Here is a 21404-nt window from a genome sequence, read left to right as displayed (position 1 = left end):
TAATTCACTGATAGAAAAAAGAATATAGGGGGTGCTAAGATGCGAGAAGGCTGGGCACGAGGACCACAGTACCTGTGTTCCCTCTGTGGGCCCCTCTGTTCCTGCTCGGCCTGACACCCATCTGCCCCAGTCTTGTAAGGTCCGATCAAAACAAAGCCTCCTACCCACCCACCCACCCCCACCCCAAAGTCTTCTCTAAGTTAACCTAAAACAGTCCTTGTTTCTGTACTTCTCCAGCCCTTCAGCCTCTCTGCCATAACCTCGAGTTCGCACACTCTGCTCTACACAGCTCTCAGGCGGCCAAACTTCCTCAGTAAGTGTTCCAGGACAAGCAGGGGGATCTTCTAGTTTTAGTGGCTCTGATTTTCAAAATACCTGCCCACATGGATAGCTCAAAAATATCTGTTATGAAACCAGGTTGGAAAACAAAGGCTAAAAATCTCCTTCTGGTGTTTCTTTCCCTTTCTATCCCTGGACTCACCCTAATGCACATGAGTGGACAACAGACATGGAAGAGAAGAAAGAAGCTGGCAGTCACTGTCAGGTCAATGTGGTAAAGCCCGAGTTTTAGGGACCTGCTGGCCAACAGTGAGGCATCATGGGAGGGTATGAGCACATGTATGAGAAGCCTATTTAGGAAAGTGAGGTCTGACACACTTGACATGTCTTTCAGCTTATTCTGGAGAACAGTTTCCTTTAGGATGAAACGAACAAGTAGGAATCAAGCACTGCTTGAGGTTTATGAAGGACAGCACACATTGATTTCATTTTCCAGACCAGGTAAGAATATATATAAAGAATGGAAGCAACCTAACAATCAAACCGGAATGCTGAACTGGTCAACACCAATAGGAAAGCCACTGACGAAAGAGGGCTCAATTGTGACTTAGGAGTGCACTTGAGAAAGCTGACTGACCTCAGAGTCCCAAAATTCACACCAATAGGACCCGCACCACTACCTTCATCATCTCTTTTCACAGGACAACATTCACTCAGTAAATATCATGAGGGCACAAAGGCATTGTTTGGCCAGGCATTGTTCAGGGCGCTAGAAGTACAGCACTGAACAAAACCAAGCTGATTTTCACATTGGGGGCTAGGCAGAAGGGGTTGCTAGTGACATTAACTGTTTGACTGTTTCAATACTGGCCTCCTTCCCTTGGTTGTCTCTTGGTTTCCAGTTCTTCATCATAGAAAAGTTCAGATACGTCAACTAAGAAAAGGTTAAGAATCAAAGGGCTGGAGCATCACCAACTAAGGAGAAAATGCAACCAAAAAGACTCTGTGGCTAATTTATCATTAAGATGGATTCCATGGAAAAACTATCCATTTGTCATAAACAACAAAATCAGGTCAGTGCCCGTCAGGTTAGGCTAGCCAAAACTGTACCTCCCAAACAAATCCCCAAATCCCACTGTCTGAACTTTTATTTCTTGTTTCACTTTCTAGTCAGCTGTGGCATGGCTGGGCTCTCCTCCATCTTGTGGCACCGGCATCTCAACATGTGACTTTCAAGTTTGCTGCAGCAGAGGAAGAGAAGGCTGGAGGGTCTCACAATGGCTCTTAAATGGTTTAGTCCAGAAGTGACACGGTCACAACTATTCATATAGTTCCACCTAAAGCAAGGCGGCTGGGAACATGGGGTGCTGTGGGCTCCCAGAGGAGTAGCAGATGCACCTAATAAACTGTCCACTGTCATAAAACCCAGCTTGCTACCTGTGTTAAGATGTATGCCATGTCTCTCACAAAACCAAAAAACAACCAACAGAATGGGAGAAGATATTTGCAAATAACATATCAGATAAACGGCTAGTATCCAAAATCTATAAGGAACTTATCAAACTCAACACCCAAAGAACAAATAATCCAATCAAGAAATGGGCAGAAGACATGAACAGACATTTTTCCAAAGAAGACATCCAAATGGCCAACAGACACATGAAAAAGTGCTCAGCATCGCCCGGCATCAGGGAAATCCAAATCAAAACCTCAATGAGATACCACCTCACGCCAGACAGAATGGCTAAAATTAACAAGTCAGGAAACGACAGATGTTGGCGGGGATGCGGAGAAAGGGGCACCCTCCCACACTGTTGGTGGGAATGCAAGCTGGTGCAACCCCTCTGGAAAACAGTATGGAGGCTCCTCAAAAAGTTGAAAATAGAGCCAACATACGATCCAGCAATTTCACTACTGGGTATTTACCACAAAGATACAAATGCAGGGATCCGAAGGGGTACGTGCACCCCGATGTTTATAGCAGCAATGTCCACAATAGCCAAACTGTGGAAAGAGCCAAGATGTCCATCAACAGATGAATGGATAAAGATGTGGTGTGTATATATATACAATGGAATATTATGCAGCCATCAAAAGGAATGAGATCTTGCCATTTGCAACGACTTGGATGGAACTGGAGGGTGTTATGCTGAGCGAAATAAGTCAATCAGAGAAAGACATGTATCATATGACTTCACTGATATGAGGAATTCTTAATCTCAGGAAACAAACTGAGGGTTGCTGGAGGGGTCAGGGGTGGGAGGGATGGGGTGGCTGGGTGATAGACACTGGGGAGGGTATGTGCTATGGTGAGTGCTGTGAAGTGTGCAAGACTGTTGAATCACAGATCTGTACCTCTGAAGCAAATAATGCAATACATGTTAAGAAAAAAAAAAAAAGCAGGAGGGGAAGAATGAAGCGGGGGAAATCGGAGGAGGAGACGAACCATGAGAGACGATGGACTCTGAGGAACAAACTGGGGGTTCTAGAGGGGAGGGGGGTGGGAGGATGGGTTAGCCTGGTGATGGGTATTAAAGAGGGCACGTTCTGCATGGAGCACTGGATGTTATGCACAAACAATGAATCATGGAACACTACATCAAAAACTAATGATGTAATGTATAGTGATTAACATAACAATAAAAAATTTAAAAAGAAAAAGAATAAAAAAGATGTATGCCATGTCTCTCCACATTTCTGTAGAGTATTTAGCATCTTCCCTGCCCCTTACCCTCCAAAAGGTAAAATGTAGAACTGTTTTTCTATTTAGCTATATTCCCATGTATTATGTATTAAATGCAAATTCTGATATATGATACAGTTTTGCCAAGTCTACCTCCCAACAAAAGTCCCATTTGGCGAGTTTATCTTATATTTAAATTGAGCCTATACTCGGAGGATAAAACAAAAATGGTCTGAACCATATCTGCCATGTACCATTAAGCATGCGAAAAAATTATTTTCTAAAACTGTTGTAAATTAAGAGGTAGCTTACATTTTTAACTTATTGAAAATTCCCAACATGGGTTTTCTGGATTGGGGATCGATAAGCCAAAGAGTACCTCAATGTGTTTGATTTAAATGGGACTCATCATCTCAACATGGTCACATACCCTAAGAAAGTAAAAGCTTTTAGTTTTCTGGCAACGTTAAGGACAAGCCAGCAAAATCAGCATGAGAGTAAGGATTTAAAGCGTATGTTCCATAAGACATAGTACAAATTTATTAAAAATAATTCGTTAAAACATTAATACACATATTTACACGAGAGGGCTTCATCATTTCTGTGGACTAAGTAAACATAATAAATGGCTGGGTACATAGGTAATACTTTCAAACAACCTGTTCGTATAAAAGGTATATTTTCCAACTGTATTTTGCCTTGGGTTAGGTTAAATGGAATGTTCCCCAACTGATAAACATTCAACAAGCCTGGTCTATGTATTTTACAGAAAGAATCGTTTAGCTTGTAATGATGATGAAAAGTCATTATCAATTTTGTGTCCTTCACATGCTTAAAATGTGTTTCACTTATTCCTGCAGAGAAAGAAAAAAGAATAGAAATATTTGGAAATGTGAAAGGATAATAAGATCTATGGAAGAGACTGTTGAGAAGAAACTCATTTTCCCAGGCAAGATGACTAACCTGAGTTCCCAAAGATAAAAGAATTATCGTGCTATGCTTCAGTATTACAAATAATATAGGCCAACAAGAATCTCCCTTTCACTTCTGTAAAATGAAAAATGCATCTTCATGCCCAAAGTAAACATCACAAAAGCTTGGTCAACGGTTTTCATATTAAAAAAAAAAAAAGTTTCGGGTCATCAGATAACTATAGCAACACAATATGGAAAGAAAATGTTTAAAATGAATAAAAATATATACAGAATTTCTTGTATGTGTAGCCAAAGTATCAGCATTTTCCATATAGAACATCCAATATTTTGCTGCATTTTAATTAAGGTGTCTAAACATTATCACAAAGAACTGCAAATTGGTCAGAGCAAGCGGTAAGGAAAATTAAGCTCTAAAGGCTTTTTATCACCATATTTCAGGAACCAAGGGTGTAAAATGTTCTAATTTGGGATATATTAAAAGCCATAAAAGGTCTTTCAAAAAGATTAATGGTACTTTGCTTGGATTTAAGATAAGGGCTTTAGCTGGTTGGAAAAGCAGGGCCCGGGCTGGACCCTTGGGGCATTCATCTTTACAGCCACTTGGAAGATTTGTAAAAGCGTCTGCATAACCTCAAGCAAATGCACGGCGACATTTTTTTAATTCCTTTCAATTTTACAGGTTTAGCATGTGTAAATCATATTGGGTTGTAAAATAGATATAATGGCACATCTTGTAACATAGTAGAGATTTTTAAAAGAAACTTTCAAAATAAAGTTGGTTTTTCTTGCTAAATCTGTGCCATTCTAAAGTTTGCCGACAATCATTTGAAGCATCTGATACAAACAGCTTAATCCAGCGTTAACTGTAAACTTCGTATCCATTTCATAAAATATTTTACTCATCTCAAAATTACTAGCTTGTAACAGATTTATGAAGTTTTCTTCCCTTTTGAACACTTTCAAGGCACTTATTTAAAAATACCAATTATCATACTTTAACTTTTTATGGAATAATAGGTCTCTATGAAAAATATTTATGCCATTCTCTTTTGTTCTTTAATTAAATGAAAACAGATGTTTTCTGAAGTAAAGCGGAACCATTACTGGAGTACTTAAAGTGTTAAGGTCTTTAATTTTTATATCAGTTTGGTCGACAATTCCTGATTGTCTTTACTCAAGCTCAACATTAATGTCAAGCAAGTTACCTAGGAGACGAAAGAGATCAAAGAGACAAAAACCCCTCCAATGTCTGATTAATCAAGCCTGCAAACAGCTTATTTCTTTTAGCCTGCATGCAAGTATGAAAATGAGATTCTGGGAGCTGAACATTGTGCAGATTTGTTCATTCTTATCAGAACAAAGCCAGCGGCAGCTTATTTCATGGATCATTGGCACTGTCATCAGTGCTACACAGAACGGGTGACAGCTCCTCATTTTGAGGCTTGAACAAAATTAGCAAAAAGTCGGCACAAATTAGCCTCTCATCTTTTTGGTAATATGACATTATTCATTTACTTTTTATCCAATTTTTAATTTTTTCCTTGTCAGCTATCCCTTTCTAGTGTCTCTCGCATGGCATCATAAAATGCCTTTGTAAAAACAAGCACAGAAACAGCCAAAGTTGAAATAACATGGGAAGTTCAAAAAGCAAGTAAGAAAAAGCTCTTCCAATGACTGATGATGCTTTGTGTTTTTTAGAACTTTCAAAACTCGGCACTAACATTGATAAATAGCTCAGAACACACGCAGCTAAGGAGTTTTATGAAATTAGTAGTATATTTCAATAAGGAGTATGATGTGGCTAATGTTTCACTCAAACTACAATGTAATGTGGCGATGTGCTGTAGTAAATTCGGGGTGTCTGCATTGGGACTGGGTCCTCTCCATGGTCACACCTGAGATGCCAAAGCTGTGATGACTGCAAACAGGCCATGCTCTCTCCAGTCAACTTCTATATCAAGTCATTTTCTGTTATAGAAACAGACTAATTTCCTTGTCATCTTAAAATGTGCATTCACAGGTTTACACATTTGTGTGCTACATCTATCTGTGTGTGTATAGATGTACAAACACCTATTACTTATTTTTATACCTCAACTGTCTAGGAGTTAAAGCCAAGTAGTTTTTATACTTCAAAGCATAACCCAACAAATCCTGTTTTTCAAACACAGCACAGAGATATCTATATATACCCATATCATATATATATATTGTGTGTGTGTACCCATATATACACTCGTATATGATACACCCTGCAATTTATAAAAATAATATGTGTTTGGTCCATGAGGTGTAAGAAGATATACTTTGATTCCTATACTCAACTTTGATTTCACAGTGAAATAGTTTATATAACACCTGTTTTAATGATGACTATTAAGGCTTCAAATTATATGTAGATTACCGTAATCCAAACGAGGGCGAAAGATGTTATACTGTTGAAATTACTCCTGGATATAGACATTTATATTCAAGCAACTTATCCCATTCATAAGGGAAAAAAAGCATTAAAAAATTAACCATAAGCTGTTAGATGCTTTACACAGTCCCCATAAGAAAGACAGTTTTTTTTTTAAAGAACTGTAGTACTGTTTTCAGCAATTTCTTTATCTCTGTTCTTCTAAGTAAGAAAGCTTATTAACAAGCTTTGAACTTAAAATCACATTTACAATAATGTGCCATCAACAGTTTTATAAGCTAATTAGAAAAAGATTAATTAATGACTGGCTGCTAATAAAATGGCAATCATGAAGAAAGAAACCAAGGGTGCTAAGCTTCAACTACCACCAATTAAGAGCTAATTACAAACAAATTATATATGTGTTTTGCTGTGGGCTTTAATTTACTAAAATGGTTTTAATTAAAAGAGAAAACATGCTGATTAATTGAACTGCAGAAAAAATCTACAGTATAAACTGTGCTTTGTCTGTCTCTTTAATTAGACTTGTAACATCTGAAATCTTTTCTTAAGGTTTGTTAAAAGCACAGATAAACATAATTAAAAGAGAGCATAAGGAACACCATTCTAGGTGATCACCCAATCATACTGAAAAGGTTAAAAGACATCCTCAATGCAAGGAGATCTAAGTAGGCACACCTAAAACCTGAGAGGAAAACCCATCACTCAGCCCCATTTTTATTTTTCTCATGTTAACATGCTCCAACTTCAAGGCTATACACAATTTTTTATGGGAATGAATATATCTTTAAACTCAATGTAAAGGAATTCCAATAGCTAGACCTTCCCTTACCTGGATAGGCACAGCTTATTACCCACACACTCTGCTAACGGTTCATCTAGATAAAATTACTGAAATTACCTCTAAGAACTAAGAAGAACAAGGCTTCAAAGAATTAAAATCACCATTTAAAAGCCCCCCAGACTACGCTCAGAGTACACAATGATACAAAGAAGAACATTTAAATTAAAAAACCACTGAGAAATGACCAAAGTTAATGAAAGTAAGTCAGTTCTAGATGGTCCTTAACAGACACACAGCCTCCCACAGCAGAGAAGGCCCAACTTCCCCAGGTGGCTGAGCACACTGCTGCTGCAGAAGGCTGCTCAGGGAGGGAGGGCTTTGCTCTGCTCAGTGTCCTAGAGTCCTTTCCACTGCGAATCAGTGAAATACACCACAAAGAAACTGGTCCGAAACTCTCCTGCCTAACTGGAAAGAGAAAACAAACAAACCAACCAACCCAAAAGAAAAAGTAAGGGACAGAAGGCAGAGCAGTAACATTTCAAAGACATAAAAAAATATTTTGCAGGCATTAGATGACTTTGTATGAAATAATATATTCTTCACCTACACCTCCTGGTACTAGCAACAAAAATAATATCCTTCCTATAAAAATGAAATGTTGAAATGGACATTTTAGAGTCTATATATATATATGTAATTTAATGCATTTTATTTTGTATACCCAATCTTCAGTGGCAAGAGATTGCAATAATTAAGAAAACAGAATGTACCTGCCATCCTTCTTAGAGTCACACGTTCCAATGATAAATTCTTATAATAGCTAATTGGAATATACATTCAGTTTCACATGTGAATGTTTTTACATTTGGAAACATGGTTAAGATATTTCTACCCCCAAAAAAGTATTCATGAAAATGAAAAGAAAATAATTTTGCTCTCTGGATTACAAAATAAAAGAGCCCAGAATGACAAGATTTGCTTCATTGTAGTATGCCTTTCAATTCATCTTTTTTTTTTTTTTTGGTATGTAATGCAAACATATTAGAGCTTTCAAAATAGCACTGACGAAACTAACTTTAAACTTATCAAGTTTGACAGAATCCCTATTTCAAAAGTTTAAACAAATATATCAATTCTGAACCCTACACATGATAATGTTCCAGGTACTGTGACAGGTAAATCTGCCAAAACTGTATTATCGGGGCGGGGGGGGAGGGTGACTCAAGCTCTTATTCCATTAAGACAGCACCACATGTATATCAACATAAAACTAAAACCTAAAATGAAAAGAGAGAATTGTAGCCAGAGTCCTCTCAGAGAAACTAAAGCCTAACAATGCAGTGCACTGGAAAAATTCTGAACGCGAGAGCAAGTGCAGGAGCACTCACGGCATTTCTGAGAAAGGACCACTTCTTAGATGTGAACCTAAAATGCAGCAACTATCTCTTCCAATGTATATTTGCCCCTCTTTAATGAGAACGCCTTCAGATTTTTTAGGAAATTGCTCTAGAAACAGAGCTTAGGCTATAAATTAATAATCTCCCCAAATTAGAGAGCATTTCATTTATTTACCTAGGAAAGAACACAACTCAATCAATTCAAACATTAGTTTTTTTAAACAGGCCATTCCCACCTTGGTTATTTAAATATTAACAAACTATCCACATTTCACCATATTAACTTTACCTATGTTTCAGAATCCGAAAATTTAAGTCGTCTTATTTAACAAAATTAAAATTTATTTCTCAGTTTAATTCATACTGCCAATGTAATGAATGCTCTTTCTAGGTTACACAAAATAATTATCATGTTACAACATGAAGTACTGATGTTTTCAAAGAATTAAGTTTAGTTGGTGCTGCCAAGGACCATCCTACTAGAGTCATTTACAGAAAAAAAATAATCTTTAAGGGCTTTTAGCTATACAAAGTTCAAACAAAATTCACAGGCAACCTCTCATTCCCATTCATTTCTACTCTGACACTGTACAGTTTGAACTGAAATCAACCTGGGCAATATATCTAGTTAATGTAGATATGATTCATTCCATGTTGTAGAAACTCACTGCTGCCAAACCAAGGGGGTTTCATTTATCTACAGCGGGCTAACGTGAAGATGCCTAGAGAAAAATTCTCTTTCCAAAATGTGACATTCAACCTAAGTGTTGCCTACTTAATTAAATTTAGGCTTTTAGCACTTATTTTTAAAATATGCTTCTGCTGACTTCTATTAATTGGTATAATCTGGATTATAAAAACGATAATGTGTCAGAAAAGACCAGTACCAAAGGATGGAATTTTTAAGGATCACTATCAATGAATGGAATGTACTTCCAATTCAGGTCTTAGGTTAACAAGCCACAAATATGCTCAGATACTTTGTGTGTATGTAAAACTGATATTTTTTTTAAAAACAACTTTTTTTTTAATTAGAACAGTTTCATAAATATGACACAAACCCAAGTATATTTTTCCACTATCTCCTCCAAAACGGTTAACGACAAGGAAGTATTTAATCAACAGGAGGGACCATCCTAAGGCGACTACGTTACTACATGGCAAAAACCAAAGATGTTAGCAGAATCTAGGCTTCAAACATATGAATTTGATCTGTCCCCTCAAACCAGAAAATATGTATCTTTGATGCGATCATTAATTTAAGGGAATGTGGTTCTGGAAAAATATGTATTTGTTATGCTACAATAACAGTGCATGGACAAACACCATTGTTTTTGTTTTTGTTTTTTGAGGAACTATTTTCAAGGCTCATTCGCAGGCATGGTTCTACTTTTGGCTTCATTTTTTTCAATACTGATGCTGCCCTATTGGTTTCACAGGCTTATAACTGTTAAACATCAAAAATTAGTTTTACTTATTATGGTTGGAAAAGGCTTTAAGAACTCTGGGATCTGTGCCTCTGAGCAAAGGCTTTATCAGCAGGTCCCAGTCACTGCTTCTTAAAAAAAGAAAACAGAACTGATTAAAAACCAATATACCTGATTTCCAAAAGGACACCTACCATGCACGTATACAGTTAATTCATAAAGGGTTTCTGCCCCAAACTCACAATTACTTACTTCTCAAAATCTCTCATATCCATGGTGATTGACACCAAGGGGATAAATACAAAAAATTTAATCTCAAACTAAACTATTTATTCAAGAATTCCATCTTGACTACTTTAGTTATTCTTCACAGGTGTTTAATGAACATGGCACCAGTATCTTTCCAAAGTCTATGTCTGAACAGCAAACACCTTCTGGATGTTTTGCCATTTATACAAGGAAAAGGATAGAATACATTTTATTTTTTCTTTTAATCAGAATTCTTTAACCCCACACTAAATAAGTTTAATTTATTTTACTAGAATCAGGCATTATATTTGTATGGAAGTAAAAAAAAAAACAAAACACTTGAGAAAAATGTTTACTATCCTTGCAAGTGATGAAAATATCCTTTATTTCTGAAGCAATCTCATTCGTCATAAAGGTAATAGCAAATAACACTCTTTAAAATGGGAAATACCAAGTCAACGTCATGCAATTCACATTTCTAGTGAACAACAGTATACAAAACATAAAAAAAGAAACCTAATATCCTCAAAGAAAACACACATCTCTGAGGCTGATAAGGAGCTACTTCTGTACATTCTGACACGCAGCTTCCAATGGCAGAGGAAGGAAAGCTCACGAGTGATTCCTGATGAAGCAGGTAAGGAGGGAGTTACATGCAACTGCTGGTGAGCACAAGGCCATGGTGACCCCATCCCCTCCCAGTGCATCATTTAAAAAAACTATATCCAATTCTCAACTGTCCAGGTTTTACTGCAAGATTTAACATATACATAAAAGATTATATAACCCAGTATCTCATTTAAGACAAATTTTAGGTCTTGTTTGCCAGGTAAAGATGAAAAGTACAATTAAATAATATTTTAAAAATCTAGTTTGGCAACCACCACAATAAGAACTGTCCCAAACAGTAAAAGAATCAGCAGTGGATGCTAAAACTAGTGGGTAAAGTATGATGACAGAGAGAATATTTACATAGTCTCAAATTATCTCCCATCTCTCCATGAGATACTTATTAATTACATATGGGAAAACAGTAACATTATAATAGTGTGGAAAAACCTGGGGACACTGCCTTAAACCGAAAACTCAAAGTAACATCATCAATAAATGGGAAAAACTGAAATCATGTGCCTCCTGATATCTTGCACTGAGAAGGACACAGCATCATTTCTGTGATATTCCTGCCAAAAATGCATAAGGAAATAGCAGACAAACCCAAAATTGAAGGATATCCTACAAAATAACTAGACTTTACTCCTCAAAAATGCTAACGTGCTGAGAAATAAAGACAGACTGAGGAACTTTCCAGATTAAAGAAGAATAAAGAGACATGACAACAAAATGCAATGTCCTAGACCTGGTAAAAGAAACTATTCTTTCTGCTTTAAAGGAAATCAGTGAGACATTTGGCAACTCCAAATGAGGTATATAAATTAGAATGGATGGCAAAGTAAATGTTAAATGTTAACATCTTGGGTACCCAGGTGAAGGTAAACAGAAAATCTCTGCAACTTTCTGAAAGTCTAAAATTATTTCAAAATAAAACTTTTTTTTTTAAATCAAATGTATGCAACTCTTAAAATTTCAGCATTACTAACTTTACCTAGAAAACACACAGAGCCTGCAGTAAAGTAAATGCTTCTCTCCGAATTCCCCTTGCCTCAGATGGGGGTGCTAATCAACAGAAAAAGACAAAAAGAAAAACAGCCAGCCATGGATGGGTCATGTCGAGCCCACATTTTAATGCGGCAGACTAAGCCTTGCGTTATTCTTGTTACTAAACCAACATCTGAGAAAACTTACTGACCTGGAGCCTCTGGCTGAATCACAGTCACCTTGTTATTTGGTAGAGATTACAAAATACACAACTCTGAGGTCTTCCAAAAGGAAGAATGGACAAACAATGACATGGGGACATCAATTTGTGGAGTCCTATGATCCTTGAGGGAGAAGTAAAGACAAAGAAGCCTACAGTGTTACTGAAAACAATCAGGAAGCCAAACCCTAAGGCCCTGCTGGTTTTATTATGCTTCTATCCTTAGCTTTCCTAGACAATACAGTCATCTCAGAGATCAGCCACATGCTGATGGTACAGCATTTACTGGAGAGCAAACAGTCACAAATACCCACAATTTTTAAAGGGATTTAAGAGACACCTCCTCAAATATGTGGCACAACATGGACCTAAGTGGTACATTTAAGGACCGGTTCTCCAGAAAGTTTTGCTTCTGATCCAAATGAGGTGGATATTCAGAGAAAGCTGCCAAAAGCTTCCACACTTGCCTATTTAGATGTGACCAAAACTAATGCTGGTGTTGCTGCCCTATGCACCTTTCAGACTCTGAAAGCCCACTTATCCCTTCAGCCACTAACTCCATCATACGTCCTATGTGCCCACCCCTCCTCAACCTTGCAGCCATATCTACTCTACTCAATGGACTCTCTTCCAGCTCCAAAGCATGTCCCTCCCCACCCTTCTCTGACATTTCAGGGTCAACTCCCCAAAATCTGAAGATGAGATATACTGATATAATTTGCTGTACTATGTATACTTGGCGGTTACCCAAGAAACTTAACCACTACCTCTAACAACAGTTCTATGGAAGGGCACCTGGGTGGCTCAGTTGGTTAAGCGACTGCCTTCGGCTCAGGTCATGATCCTGGAGTCCCTGGATCAAGTCCCGCATCGGGCTCCCTGCTCAGCAGGGAGTCTGCTTCTCCCTCTGACCCTGCCCCCTCTCATGTGCTCTCTCTCTCTCTCTCTCTCATTCTCTCTCTCTCAAATGAATAAATAAAATCTTTAAAAAAAAAATAACAGTTCTATGGAAAAGTAAGTTCCAGGTACCAAAATAGTACCAACAAACATTAAGTGCTCTACTGTTGAAGAGAATTTTAAAGATGGTCTTTAACACAAAGCTGATTTGTAGAGATAAGTGCCAGGTAAATACCAAGCTAAAGAAGCCACTATAATAACTGCCAACCAACACTTAAATCCTATCGAGGTTGTGGTACATTCAACAAACTATCAGATTCATTTTATTAAAATGTAATGGGGTGCCTGGGTGGCACAGTCATTAAGTGTCCAACTTGGTTTTGACTCAGGTCATGATCTTAAGGTCATGAGATCAAGCCCCACATGGGACTCTGCAGAATCTGCTTAAGATTCTCTCTCCCTCTCCCTCTCCCCCCCACCGCGCCGTGCTTGTGCACCTAAGCGCAAGTGTGCTCTCTTTCTCACCAAATAAATAAATCTTTAAAAAAATGTAACACCTAAATCATTCTGTTTGAAAACAGTGATAAAATACTATTATTGGTTGAATGTTATAATCAATAAAATCAAATTATGGCTACTTTAAAGATGAAAGAGAGCAAATGTCAAACTTAAAGCACAAGAAGTATCATAAGCTGGGAAGGGAAGAATGAATCTTACAAGAAAAAAGTAAACGTTAATTTTTTTAATGTCACTTTTTGAAACTGCCGTTTATGCTGCTGCTTGCCTAAGTCCCAAACTTAAGCTCCAAGCTTCATAACTTCCTGTAGATTAGCCATTTAATAAGTAAGTACACATACACAGACATGTTACAAACAGAAGTATTTACTATGACAATTGATCTTAAAGGCTTGTGGGAAAAAAGATAACTTCTGAATCCCAAAACCTCACTTCTAGACTTGTTTATTTCCCTACATAAAAACATACACCACCCAAGATACTTGTGGACAGCACCCAAAAATAGGAAACAAACCAACAAACAGCAATCAATAGTGGATTTTTTTTTGTCATCGGTAGATGGAAGAGCAAAATGGTGCTTCCACAGAAGAATATACTGAAATAGTTAAGTTCGTCACTAGTCTCAGTTTAAAACAAAAGCTCACTTATGCAGGTGAATAAGAAAGAACAGGGCACGTGGCCAGCCGTTTGCACAGATGACTGATAGTGTTTCCATGTAATTAAACCCAAGGGAGTCTAGTTTAAGAGTAAGGTGAAGAACATAGGGATACACTAAAAAAGCAAGCTATGGTAGAACTTTTTCCCTAAAACAGACAAAAAAGAATCACAAAACACAAGAACAACACAACAATGCCAATATGAGCTCTTTACTCTATGTGTGACTTTGCCTAGTGATACCCAGCAGCAATGGGAGAAATATCCCCCCCAAAAGGTGCAAGTCAGAATCTTCTGAAAGCCTTTTGTGTACTTGGAAAAAGAATATTCAATATATCTATTAGTTTTATATTGTAGACTATAAGTTTTAAAAAGCTGAAAATTATTTTGAGCTGAGGGAAAAGTTTAGAATATGCAGTAAGAAAGCATTTGGGGAAGCGAGGGCGAGGAAAACCTTGAGAAGTGACATTAGAACACACAGCTGCCTTCAGGGAGAGTTAAACCAAATTAAAGATGCAAATAGAAAAAGAAAGCTAATCTTTTAATCATAACTGGCAAAAAAAACTCTCTGAACTAGGTGAAATCTAGGGTTGAATATCAATCATGGATTATTTCCACCGTAAGTTTTAGACCAGAATAATTTAAAAACATTAAAGACAAAAATAAAACCCAGCACTTCAAAATAAATGGCAGCATGAGAGGGAAGAAAATGGGCAGAAAGGAAAATCTAAGAGCTAATATTTGAGGGGCGCCTGGGTGGCTCAGTTGGTTAAGCATCCGACTCTTGATCTCAGCTCAGGTCTTGATCTCAGGGCAGTGAGGTTCAAGCCCCACACTGGGCTCCATACTGGGCATGGAGCCTACTTAAAAAACAAACAAACAAAGCTAAGATCGAATATTTGAATATCAAACTTAACTTATGGTCACAAAAAGAATGTACATTCATTTTAGAAAACTTAGAAATACTACAGTTGACTCACCTCTCGAGTAGCTAGCTGGTTGCTGAGTTCCTCAGCCTTCTCAATGTTCCACTCTTCCACAGCCTGGTCTATGCTCTTTTCAAGGCCTGACTAGAAAGCAAAGAAACCTAAAGCTTAAAAGCAGGAAAAAAAGGCAAACATTTGCTGGCAAAGACTATGTCACATGTTACATACGTAGGTCATTTATTTTTCACGATGACCCCTGTGGTAGTTGGTACCACTCCCATTTACTGATGAGAAGGCCACAGAGATACCAAATGGCTTATTCAAGGTCAGATAACTTCTTGAACTAAGAAAAAGGAGATGCCAATATAAACTTTTAGGACTTCAAGGACTAGGCTTTCCCTTAATAACAATATTAATATTAATGATAACAACAGTTAAAATGATGACATGCTTATAATGTAGTAGACCCTGACTTACTCCTATAAGAAAGCTCATTTATCCTAACAACTTCACAAAATATTGTTATCCTAAACCAAGGCCTCAGACTCACTAACGTGGCCAAGGTCAGAGTCTGGAAGTGGTAAGGCCATCACAGGAATCTGGGTTTGCCCAGAGCCTGTGCTCTCAACCACCGTTTTCCTCTGCCTCCTTTCTCTACTGCCCCTTCCTGTAGCTTGAGATCCTCCTTCAACAGCCCCTCTAGTCTTTGAGGACGGGTATTAAGTTGGATATTAAATAGGGGAAGAATGTTACATAAGAGAACAAATTTTATTTTCCTGTGGAAATGTTTTTATTCACTAGGTGAAAATGCTTCAGGAAATCATAATTAAAATTTTCATGCGATTACCAAGCAGATGAGGTAGGATTCATCATACATTTATGGAAAGATGCTTAGACTTAAATAATTGAGGTTAGCTTGCGGAAATAGTTACCACAGAAAATAAAAAAAATATTTAAATGGTCTAATGTATGCTTCTCACAAGAAAATTTTGCCCTAACAATGGCTTAGCCAAGTGTGTCCTCCATGTTTTCAGTTCCCAATTTCTCCCTCATCTAGTAAAAGGGACCCCAGGAATGCCTCTGCCTGTTAGTGTACTGCTTGATTATACCCATTAACTAAGAGAAATTTTGTTCTTGAGCAGCCTCTGTGGAAACAAGACTTAAAAATGCCTAATTCACACACACACACACACACACACACACACACACACACAAATGGAATACTAGTCAGCCATCAAAAAGAATGAAAACTTCCCATTTGCAATGATGTGGATGGAGCCACAGTGTATTATAAGTCAGAGAAAGACAAATACCATATGATTTCATTCATATGTGGAATTTAAGAAACAAAACACTTGAGGAGCACCTGGGTGATACAGTGAGTTGAGCACCCAACTCTGGATTTTGTCTCATGATCTTGGGGTCTTAAGATCAAGCCCCATGTCAGGCTCCTCGCTGGGTGGGGAATCTGCTTGGGATTCTCCCCCAATACCCCCTGCTCACTCACACCCTCTCTCTCAGGTAAATAAATCTTAAAAACAACAAAAACAGATGAACACATGGGGTGGGAGGGGGGGCGTGAAACAAAGAGGGAAACAAACCATAAAAGACTCTTAATGATAGAGAACAAGCTGAGGGTTGATGGAGGGAGGTGGGTAGGGGACAGGCTAAATGGGTGATGGGTCTTAAGGAGAAGGGCACTTGTTATGATGAGCACTGGATGTTATATGTAAGTGATGAATCACTAAACTCTACTCCTGAAATCAATATTACACTACATGTTAACTAACTAGAATTTAAATAAAAATTTGAAAAGAAAAAAAAATGCCCACACATAATCTGCTCAAAAAGATTACAGAACACAGACCAGTAAGGTCATCACTAGTATCCCTGTTGAGTGAAGATCATCCCTTCTCACAATCCCTCACCCCACCTAAGGACTTGATAGGACGACACACTTACCACCCTTGCTCCCAACTGTAGCTTGAGACCATCATTCAATAGGCCTTAGTCTCTGATCCTAGGCCATGTGGCTCTCCTGTCCTCTTCCCATTCTGGTCCTGTGATCACCAATCAGTGTCCAGAAACTCTTTTTTGGGGCACCCGGGTGGCTCAGTCAGTTAAGCGTCTACCTTTGATTCAGGTCATGATCCCGGGTCCTGGGATCGAGCCCTGCGTCAGGCTCCCCACTCAGCACGGAGTCTGCTTCTCCCTCTCCCTCTGCCTCTCCCCCAGTTTGTGCTTTCTCTCTTGCTCACTCTCTCTCAAATAAATAAATAAAATCTTAAAAAAAGAAAAACAGAAATTCTTCTTTGTATTTCTGAAGAACTCTTCTCACCGTCCAAAACACATCCTGGACTCACTTTTCCAACATCCTTCATCCTCAGGGACCTCTAACTAATACCCCACCCCAGAGTCCATACTCTAGGCCAGTGACACTCCAAGTGTGGTCTGTGCACCTGTTCAGGTCTGTGAACGGAGCCAGTCTATGAACTGAGCTTGTGCCAGAATGCAAATCAACCATGTGACTATACCCAGCTACATGACTATACACAACTGTGACTTTTTTTTTTTTTTCTTTTTTAGGGGAGAAGAACAACAAGACTTTCTCAAATCAGAAAGTAGTACACTGAGCTATATTCAGATACAAGCTCTGTATCTCTCGGAAGACCAATACTTTGAAAAGGCTTCCTCTGGGCCATGCAATAGACATTACGTGAAAGTTCCAGTTTCAAAGCTTTAAAATCTGGAATTCTCTCTGAACTCAAGATTCTGTCCTTTGACTTATCCCATGGTTTCATAGCCAGTGAACCTGCGCTGTCTTCATTTGTAACCCTGCCCTGGCACCACTGTATTTATTCTCAGAGTCCTTCAGTCCCTTCCTGGATTCTCCTAGCCTCCCTCTCTGGCCTGCCGCCCATGATTAACCTTTTCAAACTGTAAGCCAGGAGTTCTCAAAATTTAAGTCTGGACCAGAAGCATGAGCACGACCTGAAAACTTGTTAGAAATACACATGCTCTGAATCAGAAACTGGGGTCAAGACCCAGCAATCCACTGATGCTAACCAGGCCGTAAGTTTGAGAACTACTGACCTAAGCGATACCTTCAACTTCCTCCCACATCTTACCTTGTCTTGGCTATTCCCAAGCACTTGCTTCTACCAATTTCACATCTCACTCTTCCTTCTTCTCAGTAATGTACTCAGTCCTAGGGCTTCAATTACCTCTTATAAGCTGCTTTATAGATCTCTATCTAATTCAAAACATCTGACCTCTCAACTATACCAAGATCGCTATCTCCAGCTACTTGCTAGTTATCTTCATACTGAAGCCTTGCAAAGATAGGGTCTCCAACTTCTTGTTGTGCCTAAAAACAAGCTCATCACTTCCTGCCCTGCTTCCCCGTCAGAGCTGACCACCCACTTAGTCACCCCAGACAGAATCCTGAGTGGTCTTCAATGCCTCCAATCCTTTCCTCTTATTTTAACTCTTTTTGTAGGGTGTCTCATGTCTCCTTTCTGGGTTTCTTCAAGGCCTCATCATCTCCTGTTTGGAAGATGATAACCTTCTCCAAACTAGTTTTCTATCTTTCTAAAATAGAGATACCATGTCATTAGCCAGCTTGAAAACATGATCACTTCTTTACTCCTTCTGAATCGCACCCAAATCCCTTCACAATAGATTCCCATAATGTTTTCTCAGCCCCATCTTGGGCAGTGCTGTACTTCCCAATCTCTGGTCACACTTACCATTCTCTTACTGTCCCCTGTGCATCTGATGTGTTTCTACTGGAAAAATCTTAACCATCCTTGTACGTCCCATGTCAAATGTTACCTTCTCTACCTCTGCAGGTTCACTCACCAGTATACACCCACTGACCCTGCTTCATTCTGCCCCGTGCCCAGTACCTACGTGCCTTCTACACCGCTCTCCCCATGCTGTGCTGTCATTGCACTCCATGACTCTCTTCAGCACCTGTTGGTCTATCTCACCTCCTGGGTTCCAGGCTCACCAAGGGCAGACCTGTATGTCACCGGCTTGGTGTGTCCCAGTACCTAGCCCAGTCTTCTCACACAGAAGGCACTCAGTCAGTCTCTGTTATTGAGTTAACGGTCACAGTGCAGTAATCCATGGTTGCATTAATACTGAAAGGGTCCCACCCAAATGAGGAACATTCATTACCTAACCACTGCTTTGACAAGTTCCCAAGAGAATTCCACAACATTAATATTGGGGTAATAGTACCCCTATGATTAAACAAGAGCCACATTTTCTTGTACTTCTTGATGTATAAATCTTTCCCACTACTGAAATATGCATTTCTTTGAAGGCATGGAGAGTATCTTCTCCATCTTGGACTCCCAGAGCTTAGCACAGTCCTTGTCTCTAGAACTTTATTATTTGTTTTTACAATAGAAATAAAGTATTTTATTTAAGAAATGATAATAAATGGACTCTCCTTCTGCACAGAATATTAGGTATCTCCTCAAACATTTATGAAAATAAAATACTAATAGCAAACTTCAATTTTCCCTTAACCACCAATTCTGGGGGAGCCAGTTACGTCAACCCAGACTTAATCTGTCCCAACCTTTCATTTCAGCAACCTGGTCACTAATGGCATCCATTCTTGGGCCTGTCAGCTGATTCCACGTAATAGCTCTGTATGTTTCCCTCCAATTATGTAGGTTTCCTAAGATTGGTTAGCCCTGGGTGCTATACTACTTCACTCCAGGACCTAGAGTAATCATAGATGAGTAAAAAGGAATCCACTCTATTTTTACCACCAATACCCTAAATAAACCAGTGGTCTGTTTATCAGGTCATTTTGCTGCATCAACTTGCTAACTTACCTTTGGTTATCATGGAGCCACCATTTATAGTTAATGTCACAAAGGTAGAAAAGAAAAATACTCCCCTCTTCTAGAAACTTATATGAACGGCTGAGCTTATAAGTGTAATTTTCACTTAAAAAGAAGTCAGCTAGGGGTGCCTGGGTGGCTCAGTCAGTTAAGCGGCTGCCTTTGGCTCACGTCATGATTCCAGGGTCCTGGGATCGAGCCCTACATCGGACTCCTTCCTCAGCGGGGAGCCTGCTTCTCCCTCTCCATCTGCCTGCCGCTCCACCTGCTTGTGCTCTCCCTCTCTTTGTCAAATAAATAAATAAAATCTTAAAAAGAAAAAGTCAGCTAAAACTACAAATCTATATCTTCACCATCAACCAACTCCCATTCCCCCAGCCATTCAGAGCACTGGCACAATACAGTAGAAAGAGCACTGGAACAGAAGTCAGGAGAGGTGGTCACGGCTCCCGGCAAATGAGAGTTCCTTAAAGGAAGAGCAAAGCCTCAGTATCCTTCAAGGAAATGAGACGACAGGCCTGATAACCAAAATTCTCTCCTAGATATAAAATTCCACTTACATGTTCAACTTTGTTTTCAGCTCTTTTAAAAGTGTTTTTTTTTAAATCAACAAAATTTCACTAGATAGAACTTCTTTTTTCTCTCCCTTTTCCCCTTTTTCTTTCTTTCATTTTTTTATTTTTGGACAATTTATCTAAGTAAAATATAATAGTTCCTTTTGGCTCTGAAAAATTTCTGGTTCCATATGCACACCCAGACTTTCTGCTCCTATAAGAAGATATTAAATTGCAAATACACTCAAATGCTAACATTAGTAAAAAAAAAAAAAAAAAATCTTAAGGTAAAACATTTCCATCATCTTAAGATCATAAGTTAATAACAGTTTACAAAGAACATGGCTGGTGAGGTCAGACCCAGGGGTTCAAATTCCAGCTCCTCTGCTTACTGGCCAAGAAACTTGGTGATTCCTAAACCTCTACAGGTTATCGTTACCTCACCCGCAAAAAGAGAGTAATACCACATCCTCTGCAAGTTTATGATAAGGGTCAAAGAAAATATATGTAAAATACTGAGCAAAACTTTAGAATATAGCATCATTCGATAAATAAGCTGTTCATATTATTTTATCTAAATATCAGGATACCATTAAAACCAAAAGGAGGCCTAGCTCCGTATGGCTACAGACCTCATCATAACTCATCAAGGCCTCAGCCCCAAGTATAAGTAAGATGCAAGAATTCAACTTTGAGTCAGTCAGTAGTCTCATGAAGTAAGGTCTGATTAGTAAGTCTTCTAAAAAATCTTAAACTGAACCCAAGAGTACCTTTACTGGAATTATCTATGATGTCTCTCATAGCACAGAAGTGGGATTGATGATACTCTGCAGGACCTCGGTGTGCTTCTAAGGTGCCTTTTGTCAGGAATCAGAATTTAGCTTAAGGTATATACACCTCAATACAGTCAAACAAATTTAGAGGCAGCACTTTGGCCATAGGTGGAAAAACATCCAAGGCCAGTATCTAACAGGTTCCCACGAGGCCATAAATAACCTCTAATTAA

At 38.6% G+C, this 21404-nt stretch overlaps 1 protein-coding gene across 6 annotated transcripts in view; it reads right to left on the bottom strand.

Annotated features, from left to right (window-relative positions):
- Positions 1-21404, bottom strand: part of FAM204A (family with sequence similarity 204 member A) — a 38811-nt gene that overhangs the window by 6522 nt on the left and 10885 nt on the right. For all 6 annotated transcript variants that reach the window (XM_028121812.2, XM_088020085.1, XM_088020084.1 and 3 more), the window contains exon 6: positions 15037-15126. In XM_028121812.2, coding sequence (XP_027977613.2) covers positions 15037-15126 — 90 coding nt within the window. The remainder of the gene's footprint in view (positions 1-15036; positions 15127-21404) is intronic.

Source organism: Eumetopias jubatus, unplaced genomic scaffold (assembly GCF_037043125.1).
Source record: "Eumetopias jubatus isolate StellerSeaLion01/CBP00866 unplaced genomic scaffold, mEumJub1_p1.0 scaffold_17, whole genome shotgun sequence".
NCBI lineage: Eukaryota > Metazoa > Chordata > Mammalia > Carnivora > Otariidae > Eumetopias > Eumetopias jubatus.
Note: the sequence above shows the minus strand (reverse complement) of the source record. Positions and strands in the feature narration are given on the sequence as shown.